At 40.7% G+C, this 26,481-nt stretch overlaps 2 protein-coding genes and 1 long non-coding RNA gene across 5 annotated transcripts; 2 read left to right on the plus strand and 1 right to left on the minus strand.

The window, feature by feature from the left end:
- The first annotated feature begins 8,791 nt into the window (after window positions 1-8,791).
- On the plus strand, window positions 8,792-17,246 carry rhag (Rh associated glycoprotein). Its single transcript, XM_054761673.1, has 10 exons — window positions 8,792-9,110; window positions 11,421-11,604; window positions 12,778-12,928; window positions 13,409-13,556; window positions 13,845-14,011; window positions 14,088-14,225; window positions 14,303-14,421; window positions 14,497-14,570; window positions 15,765-15,838; window positions 15,993-17,246. Exons 1-10 carry the CDS (start codon window positions 8,933-8,935, stop codon window positions 16,065-16,067), a joined length of 1,308 nt encoding a protein of 435 aa, XP_054617648.1. The 5' UTR covers window positions 8,792-8,932; the 3' UTR covers window positions 16,068-17,246.
- On the minus strand, window positions 15,837-25,390 carry rd3 (retinal degeneration 3, GUCY2D regulator). 3 transcript variants are annotated; one of them, XR_008566941.1, is made up of 4 exons: window positions 24,780-25,390; window positions 23,081-23,397; window positions 21,554-22,099; window positions 15,837-18,615 (listed from the first exon to the last, which is right to left on the minus strand). XR_008566941.1 is itself a non-coding variant. In XM_054761674.1 (3 exons), exons 2-3 carry the CDS (start codon window positions 23,368-23,370, stop codon window positions 21,748-21,750), a joined length of 642 nt encoding a protein of 213 aa, XP_054617649.1. In that variant the 5' UTR covers window positions 23,371-23,397; window positions 24,780-25,390; the 3' UTR covers window positions 19,671-21,747. The 3 variants fall into 3 exon arrangements, 1 of the variants encoding a protein (XP_054617649.1); XR_008566940.1 differs by lacking the exon at window positions 15,837-18,615 and adding an exon at window positions 19,671-19,791; XM_054761674.1 differs by lacking the exon at window positions 15,837-18,615 and having other exon boundaries at window positions 19,671-22,099.
- Window positions 17,725-19,664, plus strand: LOC129172184 (uncharacterized). Its single transcript, XR_008566942.1, has 6 exons — window positions 17,725-17,855; window positions 18,177-18,507; window positions 18,589-18,647; window positions 18,728-18,820; window positions 18,917-19,009; window positions 19,106-19,664. It is a non-coding gene; the product is annotated as an uncharacterized LOC129172184 (long non-coding RNA).
- Window positions 25,391-26,481: the final 1,091 nt, after the last annotated feature.

A 26,481-nucleotide genomic window follows, 5' to 3' on the forward strand; every position in this document is an offset into this window, starting at 1 on the left:
TTCATGTCTTTTGTCACATTCTTACTTTAAAACATTTCACATGTGAAATGATGCCTGGGAAAACGTCAAGTGTACATTTATCACACATGGGACGCCATATGAATACCGCATGTCATGTGTGGTTCTTTTCCCATGTACTCACTGCACTTTACTGGATATTTCCTATTTACAACTCTTGACTTTAATAACAAAGAAAGCCCACCGGTCTTCTTTAGATCTGGTTATCACCGCTGCACAGTAATCCGACACGGACAATCTACTCAAAGAGGATGGTTGGAAGTGGTGCTAGTTGTAGTTGTCCAGGGGGAGAACATTCCTTCTTCTCGTCCTGGTGTATCTGTTAGCCATTAGCTGGTGTCATGCACATGTAGGGACCACATCTATAATCTTCACTCCAAAGTGACCTGGTCATGGGCGGGTCAATCCTTCAGGGTTCATTATTTCAGACACATTCCTTGCTTGCTAGCAGATATGTGATGTGAGAAAATAAATAAGTGGAGTCTGCCTGTGAATATTCTCATTCATCCAGGTCATTGTATTCTCAGTAGGAGTGCAGTCTACAATTTTCTGGCCAAACACAAATACCCCGTCTTTAAAAAGCCTGACCTGCGATTTTGAATTTTCCGATTCTGAGTGTTCCAATCTTATTTTGTTGAAAAATACTGAACAACACCCATGAAACAACACAAACTTTCCCATCCCCCAAAATTACATCGGTGCACGCTTAATTCTCAGGGCATCTAAGACACTCAAGACAGGACAGCTCTAGTCTCAGGCTCTCAGACTAGAGCTGTCCTACCCAGTCTTTGAGCATGAACGATGAAAGTCCAGTTGCTTTTAGTGATGTGCGGCTCGATACTGAAATACTGACACTTAGATACGATACCAGCTCTTCATGCTCTAAAACTGATCTCAAATCTAAATATCGATATGTCATTTGAGGTGATGTATACCATTAACAGGAGCACTAACTAACATTTTGAAAGCTTAACTAAATGATACGCAGTTGGAGGGAACTACTGTTCCTTCCGCCTGAGCAAGTGCGTCATGTGTAAGCCCAGCTGCTCCATCAGTCAGTCTCGAAACGTATTGAAATGTAATTTCCAAGATCAGATACGTGTGCACAGATTCATTCATTTTCTTCTACAAGAGCAATCACCTTTTAGTTCCTGATAAAAGAAATACTCACAATACAACTGAGGTTATGCAAAGCCAACAAGGAAACCCTGCCCTTCTTGTAACTACTTTTTAATGGACATTTCCCAAAGTGTTGGCAATGTGATTGAATAATGTGTGTTAAAATAAAAAAAAACGTGAAGCATGTCTGCATGTGATCTGCTGACACTGAAACTCAATCCCTCTGAGAAAAACTAGTACCACTATGTGAACTTGTTTGTATAGAATCATTAAGTTTGAAATCAACCATGACTGTCAAAATATATCCGGATCACCTATTTGGCTCCACGTCATGAGAAAAGCATGAACAAGCATGCTGTTTCCCATATGGGGAGCTCTATATTATGCACCTTCTACTTCTACAATGTAATTCACCTTTCATAACAAACACGTGAGGTCAATTTAAACAGTAGTCATCAAAACACAATCAAATTGTTTAAACAGAAAAGATGCATGAATAAAGATCTTATGAAAGAGTTGACAGTTTGTAGTGTTTTACATAGAGTGCATGTTTGACAAGAGCCATTAATCATAGCATGTATACCATACAAGACTTCTCCCAATGGTACGGCCTGCCTTGACGTTTGCGTGACAAATCACTCTCCTTTTTTTCCTCCCTTTTCTACTTTGCCGACATGCCTCGAACCACCAATCTCTCTGTATCCTGTGCATTGAAAGCCCACTCCCCCCCCACTATTTGAGTCAGGATGTTTTTTTCCCCCCCCCCCAGTACCTTCCTCTTCATTTTCCTATTTCTATGGGAAGTCTTGGGTTGGGACCCAATCATTTGAGTTTTTAATAGAATGCAAGTGATAACATGGCAGGTTGATTGCCACATGGAGCCAAATGAGGAAAGGGTGTGGCGAGGGGGCCTCAATTAGGGGCCGTTTAAAGAATCCTACGCAAGATAAAGCAATTACATCTCCCTGCGACGAGGAGGCTCTGTACTAAAGGTCAGGACAGACAGCAGAGGAAGAATGTGGAAATAAAAAACAACAACAGGTGTCCTTTAAATGCTCTGTAGTTAGTGCGACATTCAAAAATGATCAAAATGCCATTTTCAGATGACATTTCAATCTCACTACAACATGTCAACTACCGTCCCCAGTTGTATTTTGTCACTTCAGACACAGAGAAAGAAATGTCAGCATTACAACACGAAAAGATCTTATCGTACATTTCGGACTTGCAATGGCCTGAGACCAGAGCTCGCTTGTTCTTGTTTTATCTTCCTAATTGAGGAAACTAGAAAGTAAAGCAACTACTTATCTGGGTGCGTGGGCAAACAGAAGAAGTCCCACGTTGCTGGAAATTAAGACCTCTGCTTCTCCGCCCGCCCCATACCCTCCACAACACACACTGCCGCAAACAGTAAGCAAGCGCTGAAACGGATTTGTAGACAAAACAGGCAGGAACCGGCCATTGTAATCAAGGTGTTACGTAATTCTAATCAAAGCACAGTACAGCAGAACCTGAAAGGTCGAACACAATTTGATTTCAAAACTATTTTTCCCATAGAAAACAACTGAAGTAGAAATAATCTGTTGCCGTTATATACAAATTTGAATAATTTGTACATCCACAGCCATACAAGTGTAAAAATAAATTAACAATTTCTTATATTGCGGTAATGTTTGATAGCAAGTGCTAACCAGACGTAATACATGGAATGTTTGTCTAATTAACACTATGTAGCCATTTTGACATTTATTCGTTTTTTTATTTTGACATTACCAGTACTCAGGTAATGTACACAACTATTGAGAAATTATGTGTAATTATCTTGATTTCTATATTGAATTGATTCGTGAATTATGATTTATTTAGTACTTATTAGTTAATAGTTTTATACATATGCCATACGTTTTTTGTATGAGATAGATCAGGTCGTCTTGTAACTTGTATGCTCAAAAAGTGTGTGCACAACGTACATACATACTAATATTTATAAATATAGTAAATATATACATTTTGTATGTTTATAGTAGGATTATAGTAGGATTTTTGGGACTTGGGTCATTTTGAAAGTAGCTTGCAGGCTGAAAACGTGTGAGCACTCCTGACATAGAGGATAAATGTGATATCAACCCCAGAACTGCAAAATTGTTCACAGCTTGAAAGCTTCAATTGTACACACATAACTGCAATTTCTTTATATCACGTTTTGTACATGTGGTTTTGCTCACAGAGGGTTCATATTTTAGGCATGCCCCTCTGTCAGTATGTTTGACGTATGTTTTGGTGCAGCGCGATAGGCCCAGCCACTCAGTCCTCCCACACACCTTATAAACATTCCAAATCCGACTGCATCTGGAGTCTCGTGCAAAGCTTTGAAGGTTCAAAGCGGGCAGCGGTACGAAAGCATGTGGATGGTATTCCTCTTACGATGCATTCAATACTGTAGGAAGTTTCTATTTAACAAATAGCTGTGTTCAAAGCGTATATAACAATACACCATTTTTGATACTATGTTGTGTTACACGATGATAGCCAACATTACCAAAAAAAAACCAAATATTTTGATAGACTTTTACAGTGTTTTGGATGACGGACGACTACAACACGATGAGAGCTTGTGATTGTTCTTGATTACAAGCATCTAACACGCTGATTAGCTGCCAGCGGAGGCTTTCCTCTGTGCTCCGACCTCGCTTATCAGGATGGGCAACTGTTCCCCTAAGCTCCCGGCACAGGAAACAAGGGGTGGCGTGTGCTCATGAAGGGGGGGTAGCGTGGCGTAAGCGTTCAACTCAGTATCATGTATGCTATCATCTTCTGCATTCTGCAATCCAGTTCACACCTGTATGTAATGAAAAACTGCACATTATGGGTGCAACCGTACAAGTAACTGTACAGTCTGTACCTCTACGGTTTTGGTACAATTTTTGTGCATAAAGAGAACTATTTCTCAATCTCTGTATTATTTATTATTACTATTAAATGGCTTTTAAAATGAAGCATGGACGATAAATTTCAATCTGTTGGCAGGTAATTATCTAACTATACTCTGTCCGATATTCTATTGCAGAATGCCTAGCGTTTTCATCCACTGTCCCTCACTTGACATATGTACAGCATGGGAAATGGAACATTACGTTGGGAGGAGGGCTTTTTGCCAGCCTGGACAGGCACAGTGCAAGATGTATTGCAAAACCGTGGTCATAAAGTGGATTGTCTCGTTTAGAGCGGACCGTGTATCGTTGCATCTCCAGGTGTGGCATGAGAAAAACAACACTTTCAGTTTTCTTTAACAGGTCTGATTCAATGCTGCACTTTGATCCAAGCTGGCCCCTATGACCTTTGCGGTGACATTTGAGAGATGGGTAACCTTTGAAATGACTATGTGTATCACATATGGACATGATCATACCTCCACTGTAAACAGCAGTTTAATGAACATGTTTTATTCAATCACTTCTTACGCTCTCCCCTGATATTTTAGGAAGTGTACAAGAATGGAGACATCATGTCCAACAGGATATATTTGTTCTACCTACATGGTTCACATTGTAATGATGATTTACTGCAATAGCTTAAGCCAGGGGTGGGCAAACTACGGCCCGGGGGCCACATCCGGCCCGCCAAGCGTTTGAATCAAGCTCGCCAGTTGCTTCCAAAGTACTCAACTTAAACTTTTAACATACAAGATGGCAATATGACTTGCGAGTAGTCGGAGTCAGTCAATCTGAGACAACCTTTTGATGGTTTAAGTAGCTTTCCACATGCAGCGATCCAGACAACTACCTCACCCATGGTGCCAAACAAACACAAGTCGACAAATATGTGACACACAACTTCACCTACCCACTGCACTGTCTGGGAAGTAAAAAAGATGGATATCCACATACTCTTTAATAATCATTGTTTTATTGTTCATAGTTAATTTATCATCCTTTGTTCATGTACATTCCGGGTGTCTTATTCAGTAAAAAAAAAAATGTAAAATTCAATTTCGTTATTTGATGTGGTCTGATGTTTAAAGTGCTCCTGAAAAAAGGGACACAAGCACATCTAGCAGATTGTATGACACGTTTACAGATTAAAAAAAGACAAATAATTCCAGGACTGTTAGAATTATAAGCTTAAACTAGTGTGCATATATCAAATATATAGTCTGGGCCCCCAGCCAATTTTCTTAACTCAATGCAGCCCGTGAGTCAAGAAGTTTGCCCACCCCTGGCTTAAGCGTTCTGTCATTGGCTTAGCTTCTGTATTCAGCCACTCGTTCATGAAGTCATTTTATTTACATATGAAGTGGTAGTTTTGAGGCATATAATTTAATGGTTCAATATTTAGATTTAAAACACACCATCACGTTTATTCTCTGGTAACATGTTAGGGTTTTTTAATCAATAAAATGATGTGTGTTTGGACGCCGTATCATAGAAATGTGCAACAGTGAAGCACACAGCTTAGCGTATAAACCCCTAAATACTGTTTTTATCAGACTCCAATCTCTGCATTCCAAGAAAGTCATTTAGCTATTTATCTCTGCTTGCTCCAAATTTCCACCGCCATCAGGCCTAAAGGCGCTCCACATCCTTTTGTCTCCATTCCCCACGTGCCATTATGCAACATACAGGAGGGCACGTGATCTTTGGTGCATCTGATGACGGTGTACGAGGTCAGTCTGATGATGGATGGCCACTTTTTTTTTTTTTTTTGCATCTGGACTATTTCACAATGGCTTTAACCAACCAGATGTATGGGTCAAATGGAGGTAAAGAGCATCATAATGGGTGTGCCTCAAACAATGGTTTCTTGATTAAAAACAGAAACTTTCTTCAAAGCAGTGCAGGCAGATCGATTCCCGCCATAACCATAAATTATGAAGTTCTTGCTACTACTGAAGAGGCATCATTTGGGGCCCTCCTTGTTTGATAAAGACCCCATGTGTGCGTGTGAAGCAGCGATCCTCAAGGGATCAACATCACATTCCTCACTTAGGAGGATGTCTTGGTATAGATACTACGTGTTCCCGATAAGAACCAGAAGCTGCTGTTGTGACAGACACGTTCCATGTTTGGTCTCTTCATTAATCAACAATGTAAAGCTGCCTTCTGTTGGGTGGCATAACGCACTAACACACAGCACATTCCCTAAGTCTGTTTTCCATTGTCAAGCTGCAGGTCTCCTCCATGGCACGTATAGTTCAAAGTTGATAAAACAGACGGTTGTACTTCTTGGGAAATAGCACCGCCTCTGCAGCTGAAAGGGTCGTGACTGTTTGAGCAGCTGTAAGGACAGCAAGCCGTGGAGTCAACAAGGTGGCAATGCACACTGATCAGTGTGTCGTCAGCATTTAGACCGATCCAACACACACTGACCATTTCAAAGGTAGTTCATCTCAAACATGCAAGCCCTTCTAAAACACAAAACGTTAATTCTTCCAGCATCCTAGGATTAATTCTCCACTTTTGCTTTTTCCTTTGGCTTCTTTGGGAAAGGGAAGAAGAAACTGATAGGAGACAAAAAGAATATACAGTAATCCCTCGTTTATTGTCGTCAATTGGTTCCAGCAGACCCAACCGTGAATTTCTACGTGGGGGGGGGGCACATCATGTAAAGAATGCCGCATTACATTGGAAGCTCGTAAGGGTCAGCACATAGTTGTGTTTACTTATGTAGTTATTAATAGAGTGAGCTCCGATTAAAGCAGCATATAACTTGCAGTCAAGGATGAATGGCTGTGTTAAGTGGGCCATAAATCCTGCTGTACAAGCTTGTCTTGAAACAAAACAATACATACAGCCGCTGCCAAATATTAGAGCAAAAACTCTGCAGTGTAAGTTGATGGGGTAATGGGGTAATGAGAGTTTATGATATCTCTCAACATTTGGAAGCCATTTCCCAAACACTAAGAAAAAACGCTCCAAAACAAACAGAAATGTGTTGCTGGCATTGATTAACTACTCTCGCTCATTCACAACGTCTCTCAGCCCAAAAGGCTAATAATAAGGACAATTTGGACTCCTATTTTCACATTGTGGAAGCTACATATCAGAGCCTGAGGGTCCACTCTGCCTGGATTCTATCAAGTAGTAAAGGGAACACCAGCATGTACGTAATGATGCCCCAAGAACAACACTGGAGCCACAAGTGTGCATTCTGCTCAAAATGACGCAAAAAACACAACTCTACTTGACTTGTTGTGCAAGCAGTCTTACAAATATTTGTTAAACTATTTACTCACATGCCTTGCAGTGATTGCTTGCCTTGTTACATGGTGGCTTGCATCAACGATGTGAGCAAACTTTGCTAGCAATACCGAGTCTTGGTTTTTAAGTGCTCCACACCTACTGTATTACTGTCATTTCAGAAAAATTGCAAAAAAGGCCATTATTATACAGTGAGAGCAAGTGCCAAATTAGGCCCAAAACATTTATATGTCTGTTATAAAGCTGAACAAGAAGAGGAATTTCACTTTTTCCAGAAGGATGGTGACTACAAATCAAAGAGAAAGGCTTCATTAGATGAATATTTAGTCTTGGAATGGCCCAGATCCAGATCGCAGACCTAAAATTAATGGGGAGGCCTGATTTGGAGCACCTCTGTAAAAAAAAAAAAAAAAAAAAAAAAAAAGGGGGGGGGGGAGAGAGAGGAGTGTCAAGATTTGCCATACTGAGACTCAAAAAATGAATTAAAACAAAAGCAGCTTCATCAGAGTTTATTGCTTGTTTTTACAGTATATGATTTATCTTTTCATTTAATTTTAACTTTTTTATTTTAATGCTTATTTATCTATTGAATTGATGAGGTTATATGTCACATTATTTTTAGAAAAAGGGCTGTTTCATTAGTAATTGTAGCCTCATTTTCCTTTTCTATATTTACTGTATACAGTAATTACTCCGCAAGCCGTACTGAGCGGGTGAGCAAATCAAGCGCTCCTTTTTTTTCCTCCTGCGGCCTGTCGTAACTGACATTTTACGTGCTAGTTGTACCAAATGAGGGGGAAAAAACCCCCATCAAGCACACTAAAAACCTTATCAGCCACCTGAAACACTACATCGCTACCACGCCTGGGGCATGTTGTACAGCGGCATTTGAAAAGTACATCACACCGGCTGCTAGGAGTGTGGTCCTGAATACAGTGCACCTTGCTGGGCCACGCCAGGTGGCTCCGGCAGCTCTATACTCTGGTTCTCCTGACCTCCGTAGCGGCACACTGGCTGCTGGGAGCATGTGTCCGAATATAGCTCAGTTGATCAAAAAATTAAGTTTGCGTTGTTTGGTTGGTGCATGAAACTGTGCAATGTACTTGAAACTGCAAATGCATGACTCAAAACCAAACTGTCTTTACAGAATAGCAAAAACATTAACCAAAAACTAAGTGACACTTGTGCAATGCAAACTTTCCTCTTAAATAAGTCAACAAACTCTGACAGTGAAAAATGAGCGCGTAAGAAGTTCAATTAGGTGAAAAGTGTGTACTAAATGAGTGTTTGGCTTTGTCCCTTCAGTCATCCACAGAGGAAACCCATCCCTGAAAGGCAAAGTACACGAGGGGGGGTTGAGAAAGAGGGGGTGTTCATCATCCAGGCCCAAGACTTCTGCTCTGTCATTGGCCACAACAAAAACCTGCATCAGTTTAAAAGCAGATGCCACTTTCTTCTCTCCCTTCACTCAGTTAGAAATTGAGGCTTACTGCGTGTGTGTATGCGTGTGTGTGTGTGTGAGCGCACGTCGCACGTTCCTGTGTGTGTGTGTGTGTGTGTGTGCAAGTGCCACAGACAGATAACTATAGTGTCTCAGCATGCCTGCGTATGCCACCAACATGAGGCTGAAATTTCCCATCGTGGCCTTGGCTTTGGAGATTATCACCATCATCTTGTTTGCGGTCTTTGTGGTCTACGATGACGGCAAAGGTCACGGCCATGACTCACACTCCAACAACACGGGCCACCACGACCCGCCTATGGAGCTCTATCCCAGTAAGTTTGACTGGTGCTGCTGGATAAAGGATGCGCTGAGTGGGATGTCTGTATTACTGCAGAGGTCAAAGACATGAAGAAAGTTTTTTTTATTGATTCTGCTCCCATCATAATGCTTTTAGTGCTTTATTGGAACTATATTTGGTACCTAAACATGAGTTGAATTGGCCGCCACATGCCTAACCACAATGCAGCAGAATGGTTATCTTAATACACGACCATAATGAGTCATAGTTTTAATAGTCTTGTGATACACTAAAATACATTTGTGAGATGCTGATCTCTTTCAAACGACACCAATTCATGCAGGTCGGCTTCCTGCTTGAATAAATGAATGCAACTTCCTTTTAAGTCATTTCAAATGACTTTTTTTCAAATGACTTGTTGAACAGAAATATGGTGGATCTGCTGAGGGCAATATCAGGAGTCACGGGGGTTAGGCTCCTCTCCATCCACATGTCTATTCCTTTAAAAAAAGGACTTCCAGAGGAGGGTCGGTGGCATATTGTCATGGAAAAATGTTGTTAGAAGACAAAGAACACGCATCTGCAACTCTCTTGCAGTTTGCTGCTGCACTGATGTGTCTGCTCACAGTTGGGTGTGTCGGGTGCGATCCACAGAGATAAGTTGTTGTTTTTTTTTAGAGAATTGCACTTTTTGCTATATTGTCACACAACTATAACCATAATGACCATCTCAAGACCAGAGAGGGTTGCACAGTGGACAGTAACTGATGTCATGAATTGAATAAACGTGAGGTGAGCCAAAGAGGGTCGTGCAAAGTAACCTTCAAGGGATGTTAAGGGTCATTGCCATAGGCTTTAAGTGCATTTCCTTGTCCATGCAACATATTCCACACACTGGATACTGTGTGAAGTCTAGGTATCTTTGCACATAAAGAACATTAATGACATTTTTATGGTGCAAAATGATTTCAAGCATCACTCCTTCACATACACATTTTACCCCAAGCGGTAATCTCTCCTTGTGAGCATTACCTAACGTCTGGGCGTGATGCCAGATACTGTGGCTGCGTCCCAACTTTATCTCCTCATATTCAGCATGCAGCTTAAAACCATGTTGTTTAGTCACCACAAAATGGGGCGTCAGAATGCAAGCTTCAAAGCGTCAAATAGGTTATCTACAAGGCATCGCTGCAGGTGTAAAGCAAATGCTACCATTTTAACATATTTTTTTGAAGCACGCTCACATATTTGGCAGCATTGCTCCACTGAAAAATGGAAACTCTCTGGATGAACACTCTGTAAACGTGGATGCAGCATTTATTTGTCTGTGGCTTTTACTTAGAACCCAGCAAAGCGAGATATTGCCGTAACCGTGTGCACTTTCACACAGCGGAATAAGATCATTAGATGTGCGGCAACATCCAGTCTAGTGCGACATATAAAACACTTGGCGAGACAGCAACAATTGCTGACATAAGATTTATTGTCTTTTACAATAAATCTCATACCACCATGGTTCACGGTAGACATGGCATCTGTAAAGTTGCAGTGGAGTGCTGCACACACACTGCCTACAAAGGTTGGATGGCAGTTTACACCTTTTAAGTAGTCCGTGCCAGACTAAACGTTTTCATTGGCAAAGCTTAATAATTACTGTGAAAACATGGTAGTAAAGTCTGATGTGCAAAAGGTCTCCATTTGCACAAAAACTCTAAAATGAGTTTCTAAAAACGTCATGAGTATCACTGATGAGCGGCACCTTTCAAATAACCAATCATCAAACAAAGCTGCTGGATTCCTGTTTAGAGAACACCAGCTGCCGTTTAGAATGTGTTGTGCTACGAGGAAATTAGCCCCATTGTCTTTCTAGTCTGATGCAATTTCCATTGATGGCGCTCATCACATCAACTTTAAGACCAATTTCCTGTCTGAGGACGCACCTATGGACACACCCATGGACATGTACCTATACCTGCTTCCTCCTCAAACAAGCTCCCTTCACACTCCCTTCTTCTGCTTAAACCTGTTGGGATCATATGCTTCACATAGAAAGGCCGCAAAGTCGAATGGAACAGCGGGAGTATTTTTCCCAGAATCCCACTGAAAGTGTTATTGAATTGCTTTTCAAGTCACCAGGTCACAGCTGCCAAAACAGCCCGTGTAATTATTTCCACAGGTCAAATGAGTGAGCGGGAAATTAATAGCGCGCAGCCTGTATGGAATTGACCACATCACATAAAGTGTTCCGTCTAATTCGATTTGACCGCTGCCATGGAGTTATCTACGGGCTAAGTTGGATCTTGCGTGACAAATCACTAACCTCCCCCCTCTCTCATGTCCCTAGTGTTCCAGGATGTCCACGTTATGATCTTCATCGGCTTCGGCTTCTTGATGACTTTCCTGAAGAGATACGGCTTCAGCAGCGTGGGCGTCAACTTGCTGCTGGCCGCCTTCGGCCTGCAGTGGGGCCTCCTCATGCAGGGCATCTGGCATCTGGATGATGGCAAGATTAAGATCAACATCTTCAAGTAAGGCTTGAGCCACTGCACTTGCATCTGTGGTTGCAACATTTTGGAAAAATATTTATGGGATTACACTCTTCCCTCGCAATATCACGGTTTGATCATCACGCCCTCACTATATCACAGTTTTTCAGGACGTAATGACACATTACCTTACATTACATTACCTTAACACTGCACGAAGTCATGAAGTCAGCCATGGCGTGTCCGACATGATAGAGTGGAAAAAGGTTCTCCTCCCATTCCGTGTAGAAGTGTTAAATTTTTGGCTTCTTAAGTTTAAAAGAAATACATTTGAGACCAACTGGTTAGCTTGCTAACTCGCTAGCCGTCTCGAGTTCCTGCAGCATAAGAGTTGAGCAATGTGTTGTAAACACAGAATAAGAGTGTAAAGGTGACTGTATGGGTGTTATTTCATGTCTACAGGGCTCTAACAATAGTCAAAAACACTTATTTAGAAAGTCATGAACATATTTTCTATGCTGTAACTACCAAAATATTCTATTTATTATCAATGAATCCTATATTATGGAAATTCATTTATCACGGTCGGGTCTGGAGCCAACGAGGGTCGACTGTATACGGAATTTCTGAGAATTAACTGCATATTTGTCACAAGGAAGGGAACTCATTGGGAATGTTTTATCTTTTTCAAAATTCATGAACTAACAGCTGATATCTGTTTGTTTGTAAAATGAAGCATTTTAGTAATGGAAATAAATATAATCTGTTCCAGGGTCAAACTGTGGCCATCATAAAACACTGACTGACTTTACAGGCAATGATTGAAGGATCATTTTGTTTTTCTATTGATGTTAACTAGAATCTTAGTAGCCATATTGTACTGAGCAACTCGGACAGAGAGCATATAATACTTTCCATAGGTTCCATTTCCTCGCCTTGACTGGTGACATCATACCAAAAAATAAATAAGAATTCCAAACAAAAGCCAAATTGCAGAGATCCTCAGCTCGTGGGAGACATCCAGAAGTCTCAAAAGATTAGCTTAAATTGTAGTGTACTGTCGTTTTGTACGACATTTGATCTATATTTTTTGTATTTTTATCAAATTATGACTTGTAGGTTCTACTGAAGTTCCAATATTCCCCAGTTTAACTTGAAAATGTTCCTACACACTCTTAAGCTACAGTTGTGTTACCTTCTCACCTCTCCTTGAAGAATCATCAACGCGGACTTCAGCACAGCCACAGTCCTGATCTCCTTCGGAGCAGTTCTGGGTAAAACCAGCCCTGTTCAGCTGCTCATCATGACCATCCTGGAGATTAGTATCTTCTCCATAAACGAGCACCTGGTGGCAACAGTCATGGAGGTGAATATATGTGACGTAATATATGTGATGTGAATATGTGACATAAATGGAAAAACATTTCATCTAGAGAAGTACATCCACACCTTGCACATCATTGCAAATATAGACCAAAAAATGTGTTTATTATATGTTTTATTTTCTGCAATCAGCACGGAGCGCTCTGACAAGGCACAAGGCAGTAAATGGAAATGAAGGGCTTTTAATTGTAACTGCAACCAATTTAAAGTTTCATCAATTTTAGTCGTGTCGCTTTTGGGTAATCCTGCAACGCAACAATCACCAAACAGAACAATACATCTACCATTGGGCCTTAGAGCTTGGCAGACGTCAAAGAAAGCTGCATACAATTACTTAAGTACTGAAGTCTCCTAATTTGCAGCAGATTCAAGTCTGTGGTGAATTACACCCCAAACAAACATTGCAGTTCAGGAAAAATAATTGAGGAAAAGTGCATAAAACTATAGTCTGTTCTTTTTACAGGCCAATGACGTTGGGGCCTCCATGATCATCCATGCCTACGGAGCTTATTTTGGTTTGGCCGTGGCTCGAATGCTTTACCGGCCGGGTCTCAGAAACGGGCACGAGAATGACGGATCCGTCTACCACTCTGATCTGTTTGCTATGATTGGTAAGAGACTAGTCGTCCAACATTGGAATCCAACTTTTCCCCCGCATCCTTGTTGATCATTCATGCCACCTAGTGGACACTGATGTCTATGCGGCCTCAACACTCAGCACGGATGCTGAGGAATGTTGCTCAAGGACACCACCTGGTGTTTGTAAAGCGAATAGCCCTCCTTCCAGCAGCAAATTGTGTCCACCTTAAGGTCCAAAATGAAGACCTAACAGAATGAGCGAATGCTACTACTTGCTGTGAATGAGAATAATTAACTTTATTGACTACTCTTCTTGACAGGGACCGTGTTCCTCTGGATGTTCTGGCCCAGTTTTAACTCAGCCATTGCCGAACCAGGCTTCACCCAGCTCACAGCCGTCATCAACACTTACCTCTCCCTGGCCGCCTGCGTGCTCTCTGCTTACGCAATCTCCAGCCTGGTGGAGCACAAAGGGAAACTGGACATGGTCAGGCAACTTTCCTGCAACAGTAAAGCTCAAATGTGTTTTAAACCTGTTCTGACGTCACCTTTTTATTTTACAGGTGCACATTCAGAATGCCACACTGGCTGGTGGCGTTGCCGTGGGGACGTGTGCAGACATGAACATTGGGCCATTTGGGGCGATGCTGATTGGATTAGTGGCTGGTATCGTTTCCACCCTGGGCTTCAAGTACCTGACTGTGAGTTGAAGAAAAACAACTGCATACCGAAACCAAACCGATGCGCACACTCACACGGAAGTGGCTTTTCTCTGCAGCCTATTCTGGCATCTAACCTGGGCATCCAGGACACCTGTGGTGTACACAATCTGCACGGCATGCCGGGCATCCTGGGAGGCTTGGCTGGTATCGTGGCTGTGGCTTTGGGTAAAAAAGAGTAAGTGTCATTATCAGAGCTTTGAAATATTGCTGTGCTTAGTTTGCTCTAACATCCACTCTGCTCACCTTTTAGAGGGAATGCCGCCATGCAAGCTGCCGCCTTGGCTTCATCCCTTGGGTTTGCCCTGGTTGGAGGGGCTATTACAGGTGGGCGAAGAAATTACACCATATGCACTCAGCACCCGATTCATTGGGTACTCCATGTACCACCTGTACAACATAATGAGATCCAATGCAAAATGTTAGCCAAAATTCTACCTTTTCTAAAATGCTTACAGACTGACAACCACAATGTATCCCATTGGACAACAACAAAGTAACAAAAGTGGAAGTGGAAATGTAAAAAAAAAAAACAAAAAAACAACTATTAACACAGACAAGAATGATGAATAAATTCTGTAATACGCATGCCAGGCCAGTAGTTGGCGATGCATTCATACTGTACATGTGAATGAAAACTGTTTGTGGTATTGCGCAGACGTGAAAGAAAGTCAGTGTTTTGTCTCAAGTAAAGACGACTCAGTCAATCTGACTTCAAGACAAGCCAGGTCGAGTCAAGTCCAAAGCCATAGGCTTGAAATTTTCAAGTCCTTACATGTCTGAAGCACAGCGTTACCCAATTAAAAAGCCACGTTAACAATGTAACAATCTATTCAATTTGAGAAATACAATGAATGTATTCTGAATTGTTTTGTTTTTCAAACAAAGTAAGACTAGTGTGGAAAGACTTGAGTGCTGATATAGGACATTCCATTCAAGATTTAGTCATGTAATCCACACATTCGTTGTTCTTCAACCTGATTGGACGTTAATAGATGCAATTCAATGAGGCACAATCAAAGGGAGAATATGTTGTCCTGCTGGAAAGGACACAATAACGATGGTGTTTGTTGAATAGGGACTCATTTTACTCAACACGTTCACGGAAAATCAAGTACTTTCAAGTCATGAGACCGAGTCAACTCCCGAGTCACCGATGTCAAAGTCCAAGTCGAGTTGCAAGTCTTTGAGTCAAAGTCGCGTGACTCTCCAGTATTGTGACTCCACAAGTCGCAATGTACAACATTTTATGAGTCATTAATTGTATGACTACTTTAATTGTATTTACAAAGTACGTAGTATTTATTTGATTGCTTAGTTATTTGTTTTCAGTTAAAAGTTGTCTTACATTTTTTGCGCTTCCTAGTGGGGGAGATGGTGAATTACACCGAATAAAATGGGTATCTTTGTAAAGGCATAATTTTGATACAACCTTTCTATTGGGTGTGCTTTTATTGCACAAGAGTAGCTATGATTAAGTGGTTCGGTATGGTGACCGAAAAATGTCTTTCCTTGCTCAAGGATTAATAATGAAGCTGCCTATCTGGGGACAACCTCCAGACCAGAACTGCTTCGATGACTCTATTTACTGGGAGGTAAGAAATCCTGCACAATTTCAGAGACGGTAGCTGTAAGAGATGTTTGTCATGATTAAACTCACATTCTGCATCATAAGCGGGCGGTGGCTCAATTAATACAATATTTAACCGTTTGCTTTCTCCGTGGTGATTTTTGTTGTTGTTTTCCCAGGTCCCTGCAGAGGAGGAGGACAACGAGGAGAGCTTGGCTCATGCAGATCACTCTAAGAACAAAGCAGAGGTTTAAACCTGGAATCAGAAAATGCACGAGGGAACGTTATCACTCCACAATGCTTTCCATCACAGTTCAGATTGAGTTGACAGTTCAGAAAAAAGCAGTAGGTCTCACTGTATTTCACATCTTCCATAAATAAAAAACTTAGAGATGGGCATAATAATACATTAATTGCTGATTAATCGTGTCTTGAAGCAATTGAGGCGAACTGGAGTGCACTACCTCACTGCAACCAGCGGAGGCGCTGTTGATTCAGTCTAAAGTAGTGTGTCGTCTAAAGCAGAACATGGAGTCAGCTATGGGAAGTAGAGATACATATCAACATAAACAATTATCAATTGTTATTAAAAATACATATACACTGAGATTTAAAAAAAAAAAACCTTCCCTAAAACTACACACTTTATGGAATATAATCAGCATCATACATTGATGTTTTGTTTTGGGGGTTTGAAATTAGCAATGGACATATGATTCATTCATAAATCAATGCTGGAACACAGCTGTAAGCCTTTTCTTTATTTACTTTATCAAGCATACAAGCATGTTTTAACAGTATTAGTAGAGTGTTTTTAACAGTATTAGTAGAGTGTGTATTTTAGCTTTCAAGTATTACATTGTACTTCATTCACACAAACTGATGAAAAACAGGGATGGAAGGGCTACCTCACCCCTTACCTTTAGAAGAACAATATTCCTGTAATGAACCAACCTGTGTGTGTCTCTGTACGCTGAGGCTTATATTATTATTTGCTTTTAATTACATCATATGTATTCTTTTATGTACATACTACTTCACATTTTCATGGATTGACATAGTCAGTTTGATGGTAGCCCTGTGGTGTAAAAGGTAACCGGTACTGGATTTTTATGATTTCATTTTTATGATTTCAAATGACAGCATATTAATTACACACAGAAAAAAAACATATGCACGATATTCATACAAAATGCATCCTTCCATAAGGCAGGTCATTTCTCATTTTCACTACATTTACGACACTGTTAGACAAAGCTCCTATGCGGAGTGTTTCATTGTATTAACAAAACAGGGCTGCGGGGCAAGATGAAACTGACATTTAGAGTTAATCTCTTGTTTTTGACCATTTATGTGCATTATTTTTTATTTTGTCTTTTATACAAAATGTACTTGTACTATCACTGCCATAATAAATGTTTTGTACGTTATTAGCCAAATGTGTGTGTTTTGTGAAATCACCATCACCTTATCGGCACCATACAGGGAACTGTTTCTAATACTTTGCGTAGTTAATTTAACTAGATGAGAGGGGGAAATCTGTTGAGATACTGTACTAGATTAACGAATTTGCTGAATGACACTGCACTTTCTACGGTAATACAAAAGGGCCCTATGTCGTGTTTTATATACAGTACAATGCTCACAAGTGCCAGCAGTGGGAGTTAATTGTGGTCAAGGAAAATATCCGTATTTAATCCCGCCTGGCAAGTAAGCATTCCCAGGGCAACACTTAAATGTATAAACAAGTCACAAAATACGTACCTTCTCCGTAAAACTACCAACATTTAGCATAGCTTAATGAGTCTCAAGTTCATCTAAAGCGGGTGGTGGCGGAGTACTTCCGCGTTGGTTTGGCGCTTCTGCCATGAAACAAACCAAGACCTTTGACTACTTCCGTGTTGTGAACGAAGCCAGTCGTGGTGCATTCTGGGATACAAAATGGCTCCTGTGCTTGTTAGCTACAGCTAACCTACGGCGCATCAGTGTGTGGATCCAATTTTGTTGCGTTGTCAAGGTGTTTGTGGTTAACTACTACCATGGTGAGTGTCGTAAATCGCCATCTATTATAAGCATTGCTTTATATATGAATGCAATTTAGTGTTAGCTTAGCAACATTGAATGCTCTTAACATAATCCGCCGGAGCGATAGCTACTAGTGGCAATGTTATATTGGTTTGTGTGCAACTTTTTATATCTCAACACTGTTCAATTTTGGTGGGTAATCACAACAGTTTCCCGGTTTGATTTATTGTTAAATGTCCAACTGTAGCTATTAGATTTTACAATGTCTGGCATATGTGTTGTAAGCAGCAGCAAAAGCAATATCGTCAGAATAATCAAAATGTTCTTCTTTTTTTAAGTCAACAAAAGCAGAGTGCAGAGTGTCCAGTTCCAGGACAGATGACAAGAGCCGAGGCAAGTGCTATATTATAGTGTGCAGATGCAAACTTCATTACTAACGTGGTTTTCAGAGGATTTGTGCAGCGCTTGCCGTGCATCAGTAATCTTCTGTTTATGCAGGAAGAGAAAAGAGAAAGCGAAAACGAAGCCGTAGTAGATCGTCCTCGTCCTCCTCTTCCGCGTCACCGTCATCTTCATCTTCATCCTCAGCATCGTCGTCGTCGTCGTCTTCTTCGTCGACCAGCTCGTCACATTCGTCCATTCGCAGCCGGAGTAGCTCCAGAAGTAGCGGTACGTTAACATGCAAATTGTGTTCTTTTAAAAATGTTTTCATTACCAATTTGATGACGATTCAATCTGCTTTCTTACTAGACTCTCGCAGTAAGTCCAGAAAGCAGTCTAAGAAAAGGAAAAAGGACAAACACAAAAAAGTATGTTTGTGTATTATGTTGCTAGTTTATGCATTACAAGTACCAAGTGCATAATTGTGTGCATTTTAAAAAATCTGCAGCAGAAGGGCAAGAAAGAGAAGCGTCATAAACGTAAAAAGGACAAGAAATCAAAAGGCGGTGAAGAAAATTCTGGGCCTGTTCAGATCTCTAAGGTTGTACAAGCATTTAATTCCTTTCTGTCATAAAACGAGCATGCCTTTTTTAAACCCAAATATGATGACCCAGCACCTTTTTGTTCGCTCTCTCAGTACTTGAAGGAAAGGAAGAAAGGCGGCAAGTACAGCATGATTTCAGGAAAGAAGATCAAGATGAAAGTAAAGAAGTCAAAGAAAGATAAACAGGTATTTTTGTAGCCTCTGAATGAAGGTGTTGCTGTATCCTTTGGCTGACGTGTGTGTGTTGTTGTTGTTTTTTATTTTTTTGTTTTTTTACACCAGCGGGACAAAAATCGAGCCGAACTTCTGGAATTTTTGAACTCTACTTTGTGATTCCACTGTGGACCCCGCAGTAGTGGACACAGCAGCCGACCTCAGGAAACAGACCGAACGGGAGTAAACAAACATTTTTGTCAAAAGAGACACAATGTGCAGCATTATGAGCTGATGTTGTAATAGCAAGACTGAATTGAGACCAACATAGCTCTATTAGATGTTGTTGGTTATGACCATGTGCACTCACTGGCCCCAACAATAGGTACACCTGCACAATCCAATCGCAATGATGTCATAGCAAAGATAATAATGCTCAGATATGCCTAATGAAGTGGTTAGTGAGTGTCTCTGTCACTCGTGTCAACAGATGGTTTACTATAAAGTCACTACTGTGTCAGTAATTACCTTTTTTATAATAGTTTTTAATGTGACGTTCGTGCATTCCCTCTGTAGTATACCGTATATCAGTTGATCCATTTCAAAAACTGACTGATGATCTTCCTGTGTCGAACCAGTCGAATGCATTCATGGAGCTGTCAGACAAAAATAAACCCATCAAATGTTCCATGGCTTCATCCGGCAATATTTTATTAGCTTTTCTTTTTTGCTGCAGATCTTGTGACGGACGCATACAGCAGCTTTCGGTGTGCTGACCTTGAATGTGGGAGTGATGTGCGTGGCTGTTGTGCGCGCTGTGAAGGGAAAAGCGCAGAGGGTGACTCATCTCGGAGCGATGGGAAAAAAAATACTGCTAGAACATTTTGTTGAAACATGAAAACACTTGATGAAAAGCTCATACTAGGTCCAACCAGAAATCTCTTTCAATGATGACATATTTACAGTATGATACATGATTTGGAAGGGTTTGTAAACTAATTTACCAATTTCACAACTAGGTAGAGACACTGGTCGTGCTTTTATTTGCATAATACACAGTTAGGGTTGGAAAAGAGTGTGGAAGTTATTTAAACTTCACAATTTTGTATTTAAGAAAAATATGAATTACAGTGGAACCTCGGTTAGCGTCATCAATTCGTTCCAGAGGGGTCTGACTCTAACCGAAACGGACCTTTTAACCAAATCAAAATTTCCCGTAAGAAATCATGTAAATCCAATTAGCCCGTTCCAGAAAGCCAAAAATGTTAACAAAAAACATGTTTTTTTGATAGCCTTACATGCAGAAAACAATTGGAAATGCATAGAAATCCACATAAATGATGAATGAAAGGGATAACTGAACATTTAAGGTTACTTTTACCTTCTATGACGACGTGACTGACAACAGGAAGGTGGCGGTGGTGGCTGATCTCGCTGCCACGTCGTGTCTGGGAAGTATCATGTCTTGAACAAAGGTAAACGTAACCTTAGATGTTGGTTTATCCCTTTCATTCCTCATTTCTATGCATTTAGATGTGTTCTGTTCATGCAAAAATGGAAAAGTTTTAAAAACGTGTTTTGTGTTAACGTTTTTGACGATGTCATCAACTGCTGATGACATCATAGACGGGCAGCCTTCCGGTTCCGGTTGCCAATTTGTTTAGCGAGCTGACAGGACGCTAACAAGGAAGGACGTTTTCTGATTTAAACAAAACACATCAAGAATACAGTCGAACTCACTCGGTGTGTTCATCACAAGACAAGACCAAAGAATGCACGCAAACCGAGGCAAAATTGTGGCGTGCCTTTTCACTGTTAATCAAAAAACACGGTAACGGGGACAGACGCTAACAGAGGTTCCACTGTATTAGGTTATTATGCAGTAGATCCCCTCTGTTGGAGGCGTTATGTTCCAGGACCCCCATAAAAAGCCCTAAAAATGCCTCACAGTTATCAAACATTCCAATATCAGGTGTACACAATAAACGATTACATGCATGCAGTATATACAAGTAGTATTCTTACAAAACATGTCTTGTTAAAGGGTCTTCCTGCTGGCAAATGTTGAATGAATGGACTTGTGAGACAGGGCCCACTGCTGGATTCATAGCTGCAGCGACTGTTTATTCCCCTGCAGATAGCGCCATCAAACCCTTTTCTATTTAAGTTACCGTAAAGTAGATTAAAAAATTGCAAATAGGCGGAGATCTACTCTTGCATAAGTTGGGTGCTTACACTGCAAATTTGCATTCCGTATTTTAAGTAGGTATTTGAACAAATGTTTCCTTGTTTTTTTCTTTAAAAATTGACAGGATTTTTTTTATCATTGTAAAAAATTAAACAAGGAAAGCGTGAAGACGATATGAGGCATAGAATCTGCTTATTAAATCTAATTTGTGCTGCAAACCTCATTTCAGTTTCCTGATTGACCAACTAGCAGTGTAATTGTCATCCATGGAAAACGTGTTGCACCCCAAAGAGAACATCCAGAAGATGTCCAGTGAGATACATTGTGGTCATCTACAACCATGCATTTCTAGTTCCAGACATTTCAAACCATAATGAAGCATGACTTACTGTATCTGCATATGTCTCTAAGTACACGATGCAACGTGGCCGAGACTTCCAGGCATGAGAAGGACCTGCTGACGGAAAAAAGTGGAGTGGTGTCCTGCTGAAGAAGATCAAGTTGAGCTTCGTCCCGGATCATGTGGAACGAACGTGTTGCAGATAAGCAGGAGAGGCCACTTCACTGTTCCTCACTGTCCCCATCAGACCAGTTTACTGCCGCTCGTCCCTTTGTATCTGAAGTCCGGCATGCTCCACACCCTCTCCTCCCTCTCCATGCATCTTTCCACGTCCTCCGACACCGTCTTCAGGTCGCTCAGGCCGGCCCCGTCTGCCGACGTCAGGCCCGCAGTGCTGCCGAACGGGTTGATCCTGATGCGGGACCTGAAGTTCACCAGGGACGTGCTCATAGCACGTTTGTTGTTCCACTGGCGGGCGAGACGCTGGGCTTGCTGCTCCTCCTTCATTTGGTCCACGGCCTGCAGGAGGACAGACCGGAAGAGGCCGGACACTTCCTGTACCTCGGGCTCGCTGGCTCGAATGGCATCACGGAACCTGGGCGCAACCAAACATCCGGAGTACAAACAACTATTTAGGTTCCAGCACTTTGCTGACCATCTGGGACGCCTCTCATGTTGTGTTAGCATTAGCATGGGTGCTAACGTTACTGTTCAAAACCACATGCAGTATTTGTGTAAACTTTGCATTCCATTCATTGACTTCAGTCTTTGGTTAGTTTAACAGCAATGCCGCTTGGGAGCTCATGGGGGAGCCCAAGAGCAAGTGACAATTATTCCTTACTGTTGCTTTAAACACTGTCCATAGTGCGGTAGTGCAAAAAGTGCTCCTTATAAGACACCCCAGCTCTGTGAGAGCTGGAAAGTGTGAACAACCAACATGTTTCCTTTCTGTGTAATTATGATTAAATGAATGTATAATTATATACTATTTATACTTACAGAATGTATTTATTTACAGTCATACAACACTAAGCAGAGATCTCAGGTCATTTTTGAGGACCGTACATGATTTTCTATTTTTTTTCATTTGTATTTATTAGAATTCTTAAAAATCTATGACACTGATAATAATCCCACACAGGAATTGTATTGTTAAATAATTTCATTGTGTATATATTATGTTTATTTATAATTATAAAATGATAAATCATGATTCATAATCATAGAATGTGTTTCGTTCCAGTCATAAAGCATGTTGCCAAGGTCATGTCATTTTTGAAGACCTTGTATGATTTTCTCTTCGTCTCTTCGAGAGCGATACAACCAGAAAATAATTAAAATCATCAGAAAAGTACCGTGCATACGTGTGGGGGGCACTTTGATGCATTTTTTGCATTAACGATGCTAAACCCAATCCAATGTAGGTCAATACATGCTAAACTATCATCTAACAAAGCATCCGCATCTTTGTGACAGAGCAAATGAGTGTAAAAACTAATCACATCGCTCATTAATAATGAATTGGACTTTACATGAAACATCATCAAGTCCACAAGGATGGAAAAAGTGCTCTTACTTGAGTATGACCAGTCCACAGCAAGATGGCGGCACCTTGGAGCAGAGGTCCTCCAGGCCCAGCTTCTCCCCGGTGCTGAGGCTGTAGGATGAGCGAGGTGTGCTGGCCAGCCAGCTGTAGTCCACGCCGGTCTTCATGCGCCGGTACTCGTTCTCCCTCTCTCTCTGCTGCCTCTCCGCCTCCTTCAGCTGCCAGCTGAACTCCACCATCAGCGTGTCGGTGACCACGTCCGACGGGTCCCTGCGAGGGCTGCGGTGGTAAGGCTCGCTCCAGCCGAACCAGGAGGCCATGACCCCGGGCGCTCCTTTTACGGTCCCCTGGTGAGGGAAAGCCACGCAAGTCATTTAACGGGTCCTCAAAAACACACTCAGGCATTATGTTGCAGGCATTGCCTGAGGCAGCTATGAGAAGGGGAGACATGTGACCTTTAGCCTTCTGCATGTGGAGGGGGCGGGGCAAGGAAGGCGGATGTGAGAAGGGCTAGACATGCTAATCTGTTTTGCTGCCACGTTATAAATAAAAGCTTGCCTGAAGCAAGCGGAAAGTTTGCTCTATTTTCCCTTTGACAGGTAATATTAACACTTTATTCTCGTAAATGTACTATTTTATTCTCGTGATATTACCATTTTTTTTCTCTTAAAATTTACAACTTTTATTCTCTGAAATGTACTACTTTATTCTTGTAAATGTAGTACTTTTTTCTTGTAAATTTACGACTTTATTCTCTTTTGTTTTTCCCCAACGTGGCCCGACAGTGCAAAATGTGAATTATTGCAATTTTTCAACATTTTGATCAGGGATGTATAATTATTCTTTGACATTTTTTCACACAAAAAAAATAAAAAATGCAATTTTCCAACAAATTTCAAGGAGTATTTAATTATTAATCTAATTAGCTCCTTTCATGCATTGTTATTTTTTTAGACTGTATCAAATTTAAAACGAAAACTCCAAAAAAATTAATGTTAATATTTTTCCACATTAAATTAGTCACTCAGTCTTCTAAAAAAAAACTCACCAGAAAAAAATATTTAATTCATGTAAATTAATTACAATATAATTCATGTTTTATCTGTACATCAAACATTAAATATGTTTTTACAAGCTTTTAAAGGCCAGTATGTTTATGTAATAAATGATAATTCCATCAAAATACGTTACAACAGTGGCCAGTTATGCAAATTCGACTGCCACAAATAGACAAAAGTCCTGCGGAAAACACTGAGAATAACTAGAATATGCACGTATAATAAAATAAAACCAAATAAAAAGTTTAAAAAAACACACAAGAACATATGTAAAACAGCAATATGAACCCAACAATAAAATCCAGTAATAGTAAAATGGCATCTTGTTTCGTTCTGCATGAAAAGCCAAGCAGAAAAGGCAAGTCTTAAAAAGGGATTTAAAAGGCAAAATGCAATCAAAACCTGGCAACCACAATAATAAACACGGATGGATTCCTGATCAAAAAGTGACACTTTCATCATCACCGTAGCACCATATTGCGCCCCCCCCCCCCCGCACACACAGTGTGTGTTTTATAAGTGTCCTCTCTTTAATGTGAGGTTACTTGGTTTACTGTTGAGTCAATGATCCACAAACGCATACAGAAGATACTATATGATATGTGTAACACATGCATACTGTATTACTGTATATCATATTATACTCTACATACATTACAGTCATTTCTTACCTCTTTATGTCCTTGGCACTTCAAAAAATAAAGAGAAAGCTTCTTCAGTGGGATGCTGCTGAGACAAGCCTGGCTGTCCTCTCTGGTCCTCTCTCCATTATCTCTCTGCAACACATGCAGCCTCCTCTTCCTCCCTGGAGCCCCCCCCACAAGGCCTGCCTTGACTTGTTGCACCGACACTGTAGGTCGGGGGCACCACCATCTCCGGCGGGAGATTGAAGACGTGCTAATGTCCCTGGCTTTGTGTGTCTGTGTGTGTCTGTGTGTGTGTGCTATTCGCTGTTGCTATAGCGACGAGCCTAAGCCTATTTGTCCACAATAAGCTCCCCATCAGCTGAGAGGGAGCGATGAGAGGCAGATAAAGAGGACAGGGAGGTTTGGAAATCAAAGGAGGTTATTTTGAAGGTGCCGCTTTATCAGACATGTGCAAAGTGGTGGTGGTGGGGGGGGGTCATCCATGTCTATGGAAATGAGGCTGATACACATAATGAGCACCACTGACCCGTCGATGCCTGCACCATGAGATGCTCTGCAAAAGGAAGTGCTGTGCTACATTGGACCAACATTTTAGTGGGTGGATGGATGGATGGATGGATGGATGGATGGGTGGGTGGATGGATGGATGGATGGATGGATGGATGGGTGGGTGGGTGGGTGGGTGGGTGGATGGATGGATGGATGGATGGATGGGTGGGTGGGTGGATGGATGGATGGATGGATGGATGGATAGATGGATAGATAGATAGATATAGTGTAAATGCAATAAAATGAATAACGGAGATAAATAAGACAAAAGTGATAAAAAAATGAAAAAATAAAAATTACATTAAAACAATAATATTAAAATCACAAAAAATAAATAAGAATTAAATTACTGGGGAAAGACAGACAGATAGATAAATAAACTGACATTAAGTAACAACATTTTCAAGCATGCAATAAAATAAAATAAAATAAAATAAAATAAAATAAAATAAACATGAAGTGTGGTCATGAGACTGACAGATGTAAAAATAAACATTTTCAAACATACTGCACCGTATACAAAACCAAAAAATATATTTCAAAAATACAATTAAAAATGAGCATGAATAACAAAGAAGAACAATTAGAAAATCATAAAATAAATAATTACATTTCTGGGGACAGATAAATAAAATGACCTTAAGTAACAACATTTTCAAGCATATGAAAAAAGAAATTGTGATGGCAAAAAAAATGCATTAATCACATCAAAAACATGAACAGTAATCATAATAGTAATCAATACACGTACAGTCATTTTTAAACTAGACAAATACAGCATACGTACTCTACAAACAGACAGCTGGAAGAAAATTGTATTGATAAATAATAACAATGAATGACTTTATTCTCCTAATTGTAATGCATACATTTGTCATCCACTGGTATCATTTTATATGAAACTATTTCAAAAGGTTTTCAAGTCTTACAAAGTCAAGAAAGCGTACACGAGTGCGAACACACCATGAGAGGTGTCCTGGCTCGTCCACCAGTATCATGGTGCACTAAAGTAGGCGACACGGGCTTGATTATGATTGTTTTATGATACAACGGCCTCCTCGTGTGTTGCTTTCATTTTCGCTATTACAACATGTCTATCTCATCTTGAGGGGAACAGATGGGGAGGTGAGCTCTTCCCTAAAAACCCGACATGACCAGCACTAATCCTCTAAAGTGA

This window comes from Dunckerocampus dactyliophorus, chromosome 19 (genome assembly GCF_027744805.1).
Source record: "Dunckerocampus dactyliophorus isolate RoL2022-P2 chromosome 19, RoL_Ddac_1.1, whole genome shotgun sequence".
NCBI lineage: Eukaryota > Metazoa > Chordata > Actinopteri > Syngnathiformes > Syngnathidae > Dunckerocampus > Dunckerocampus dactyliophorus.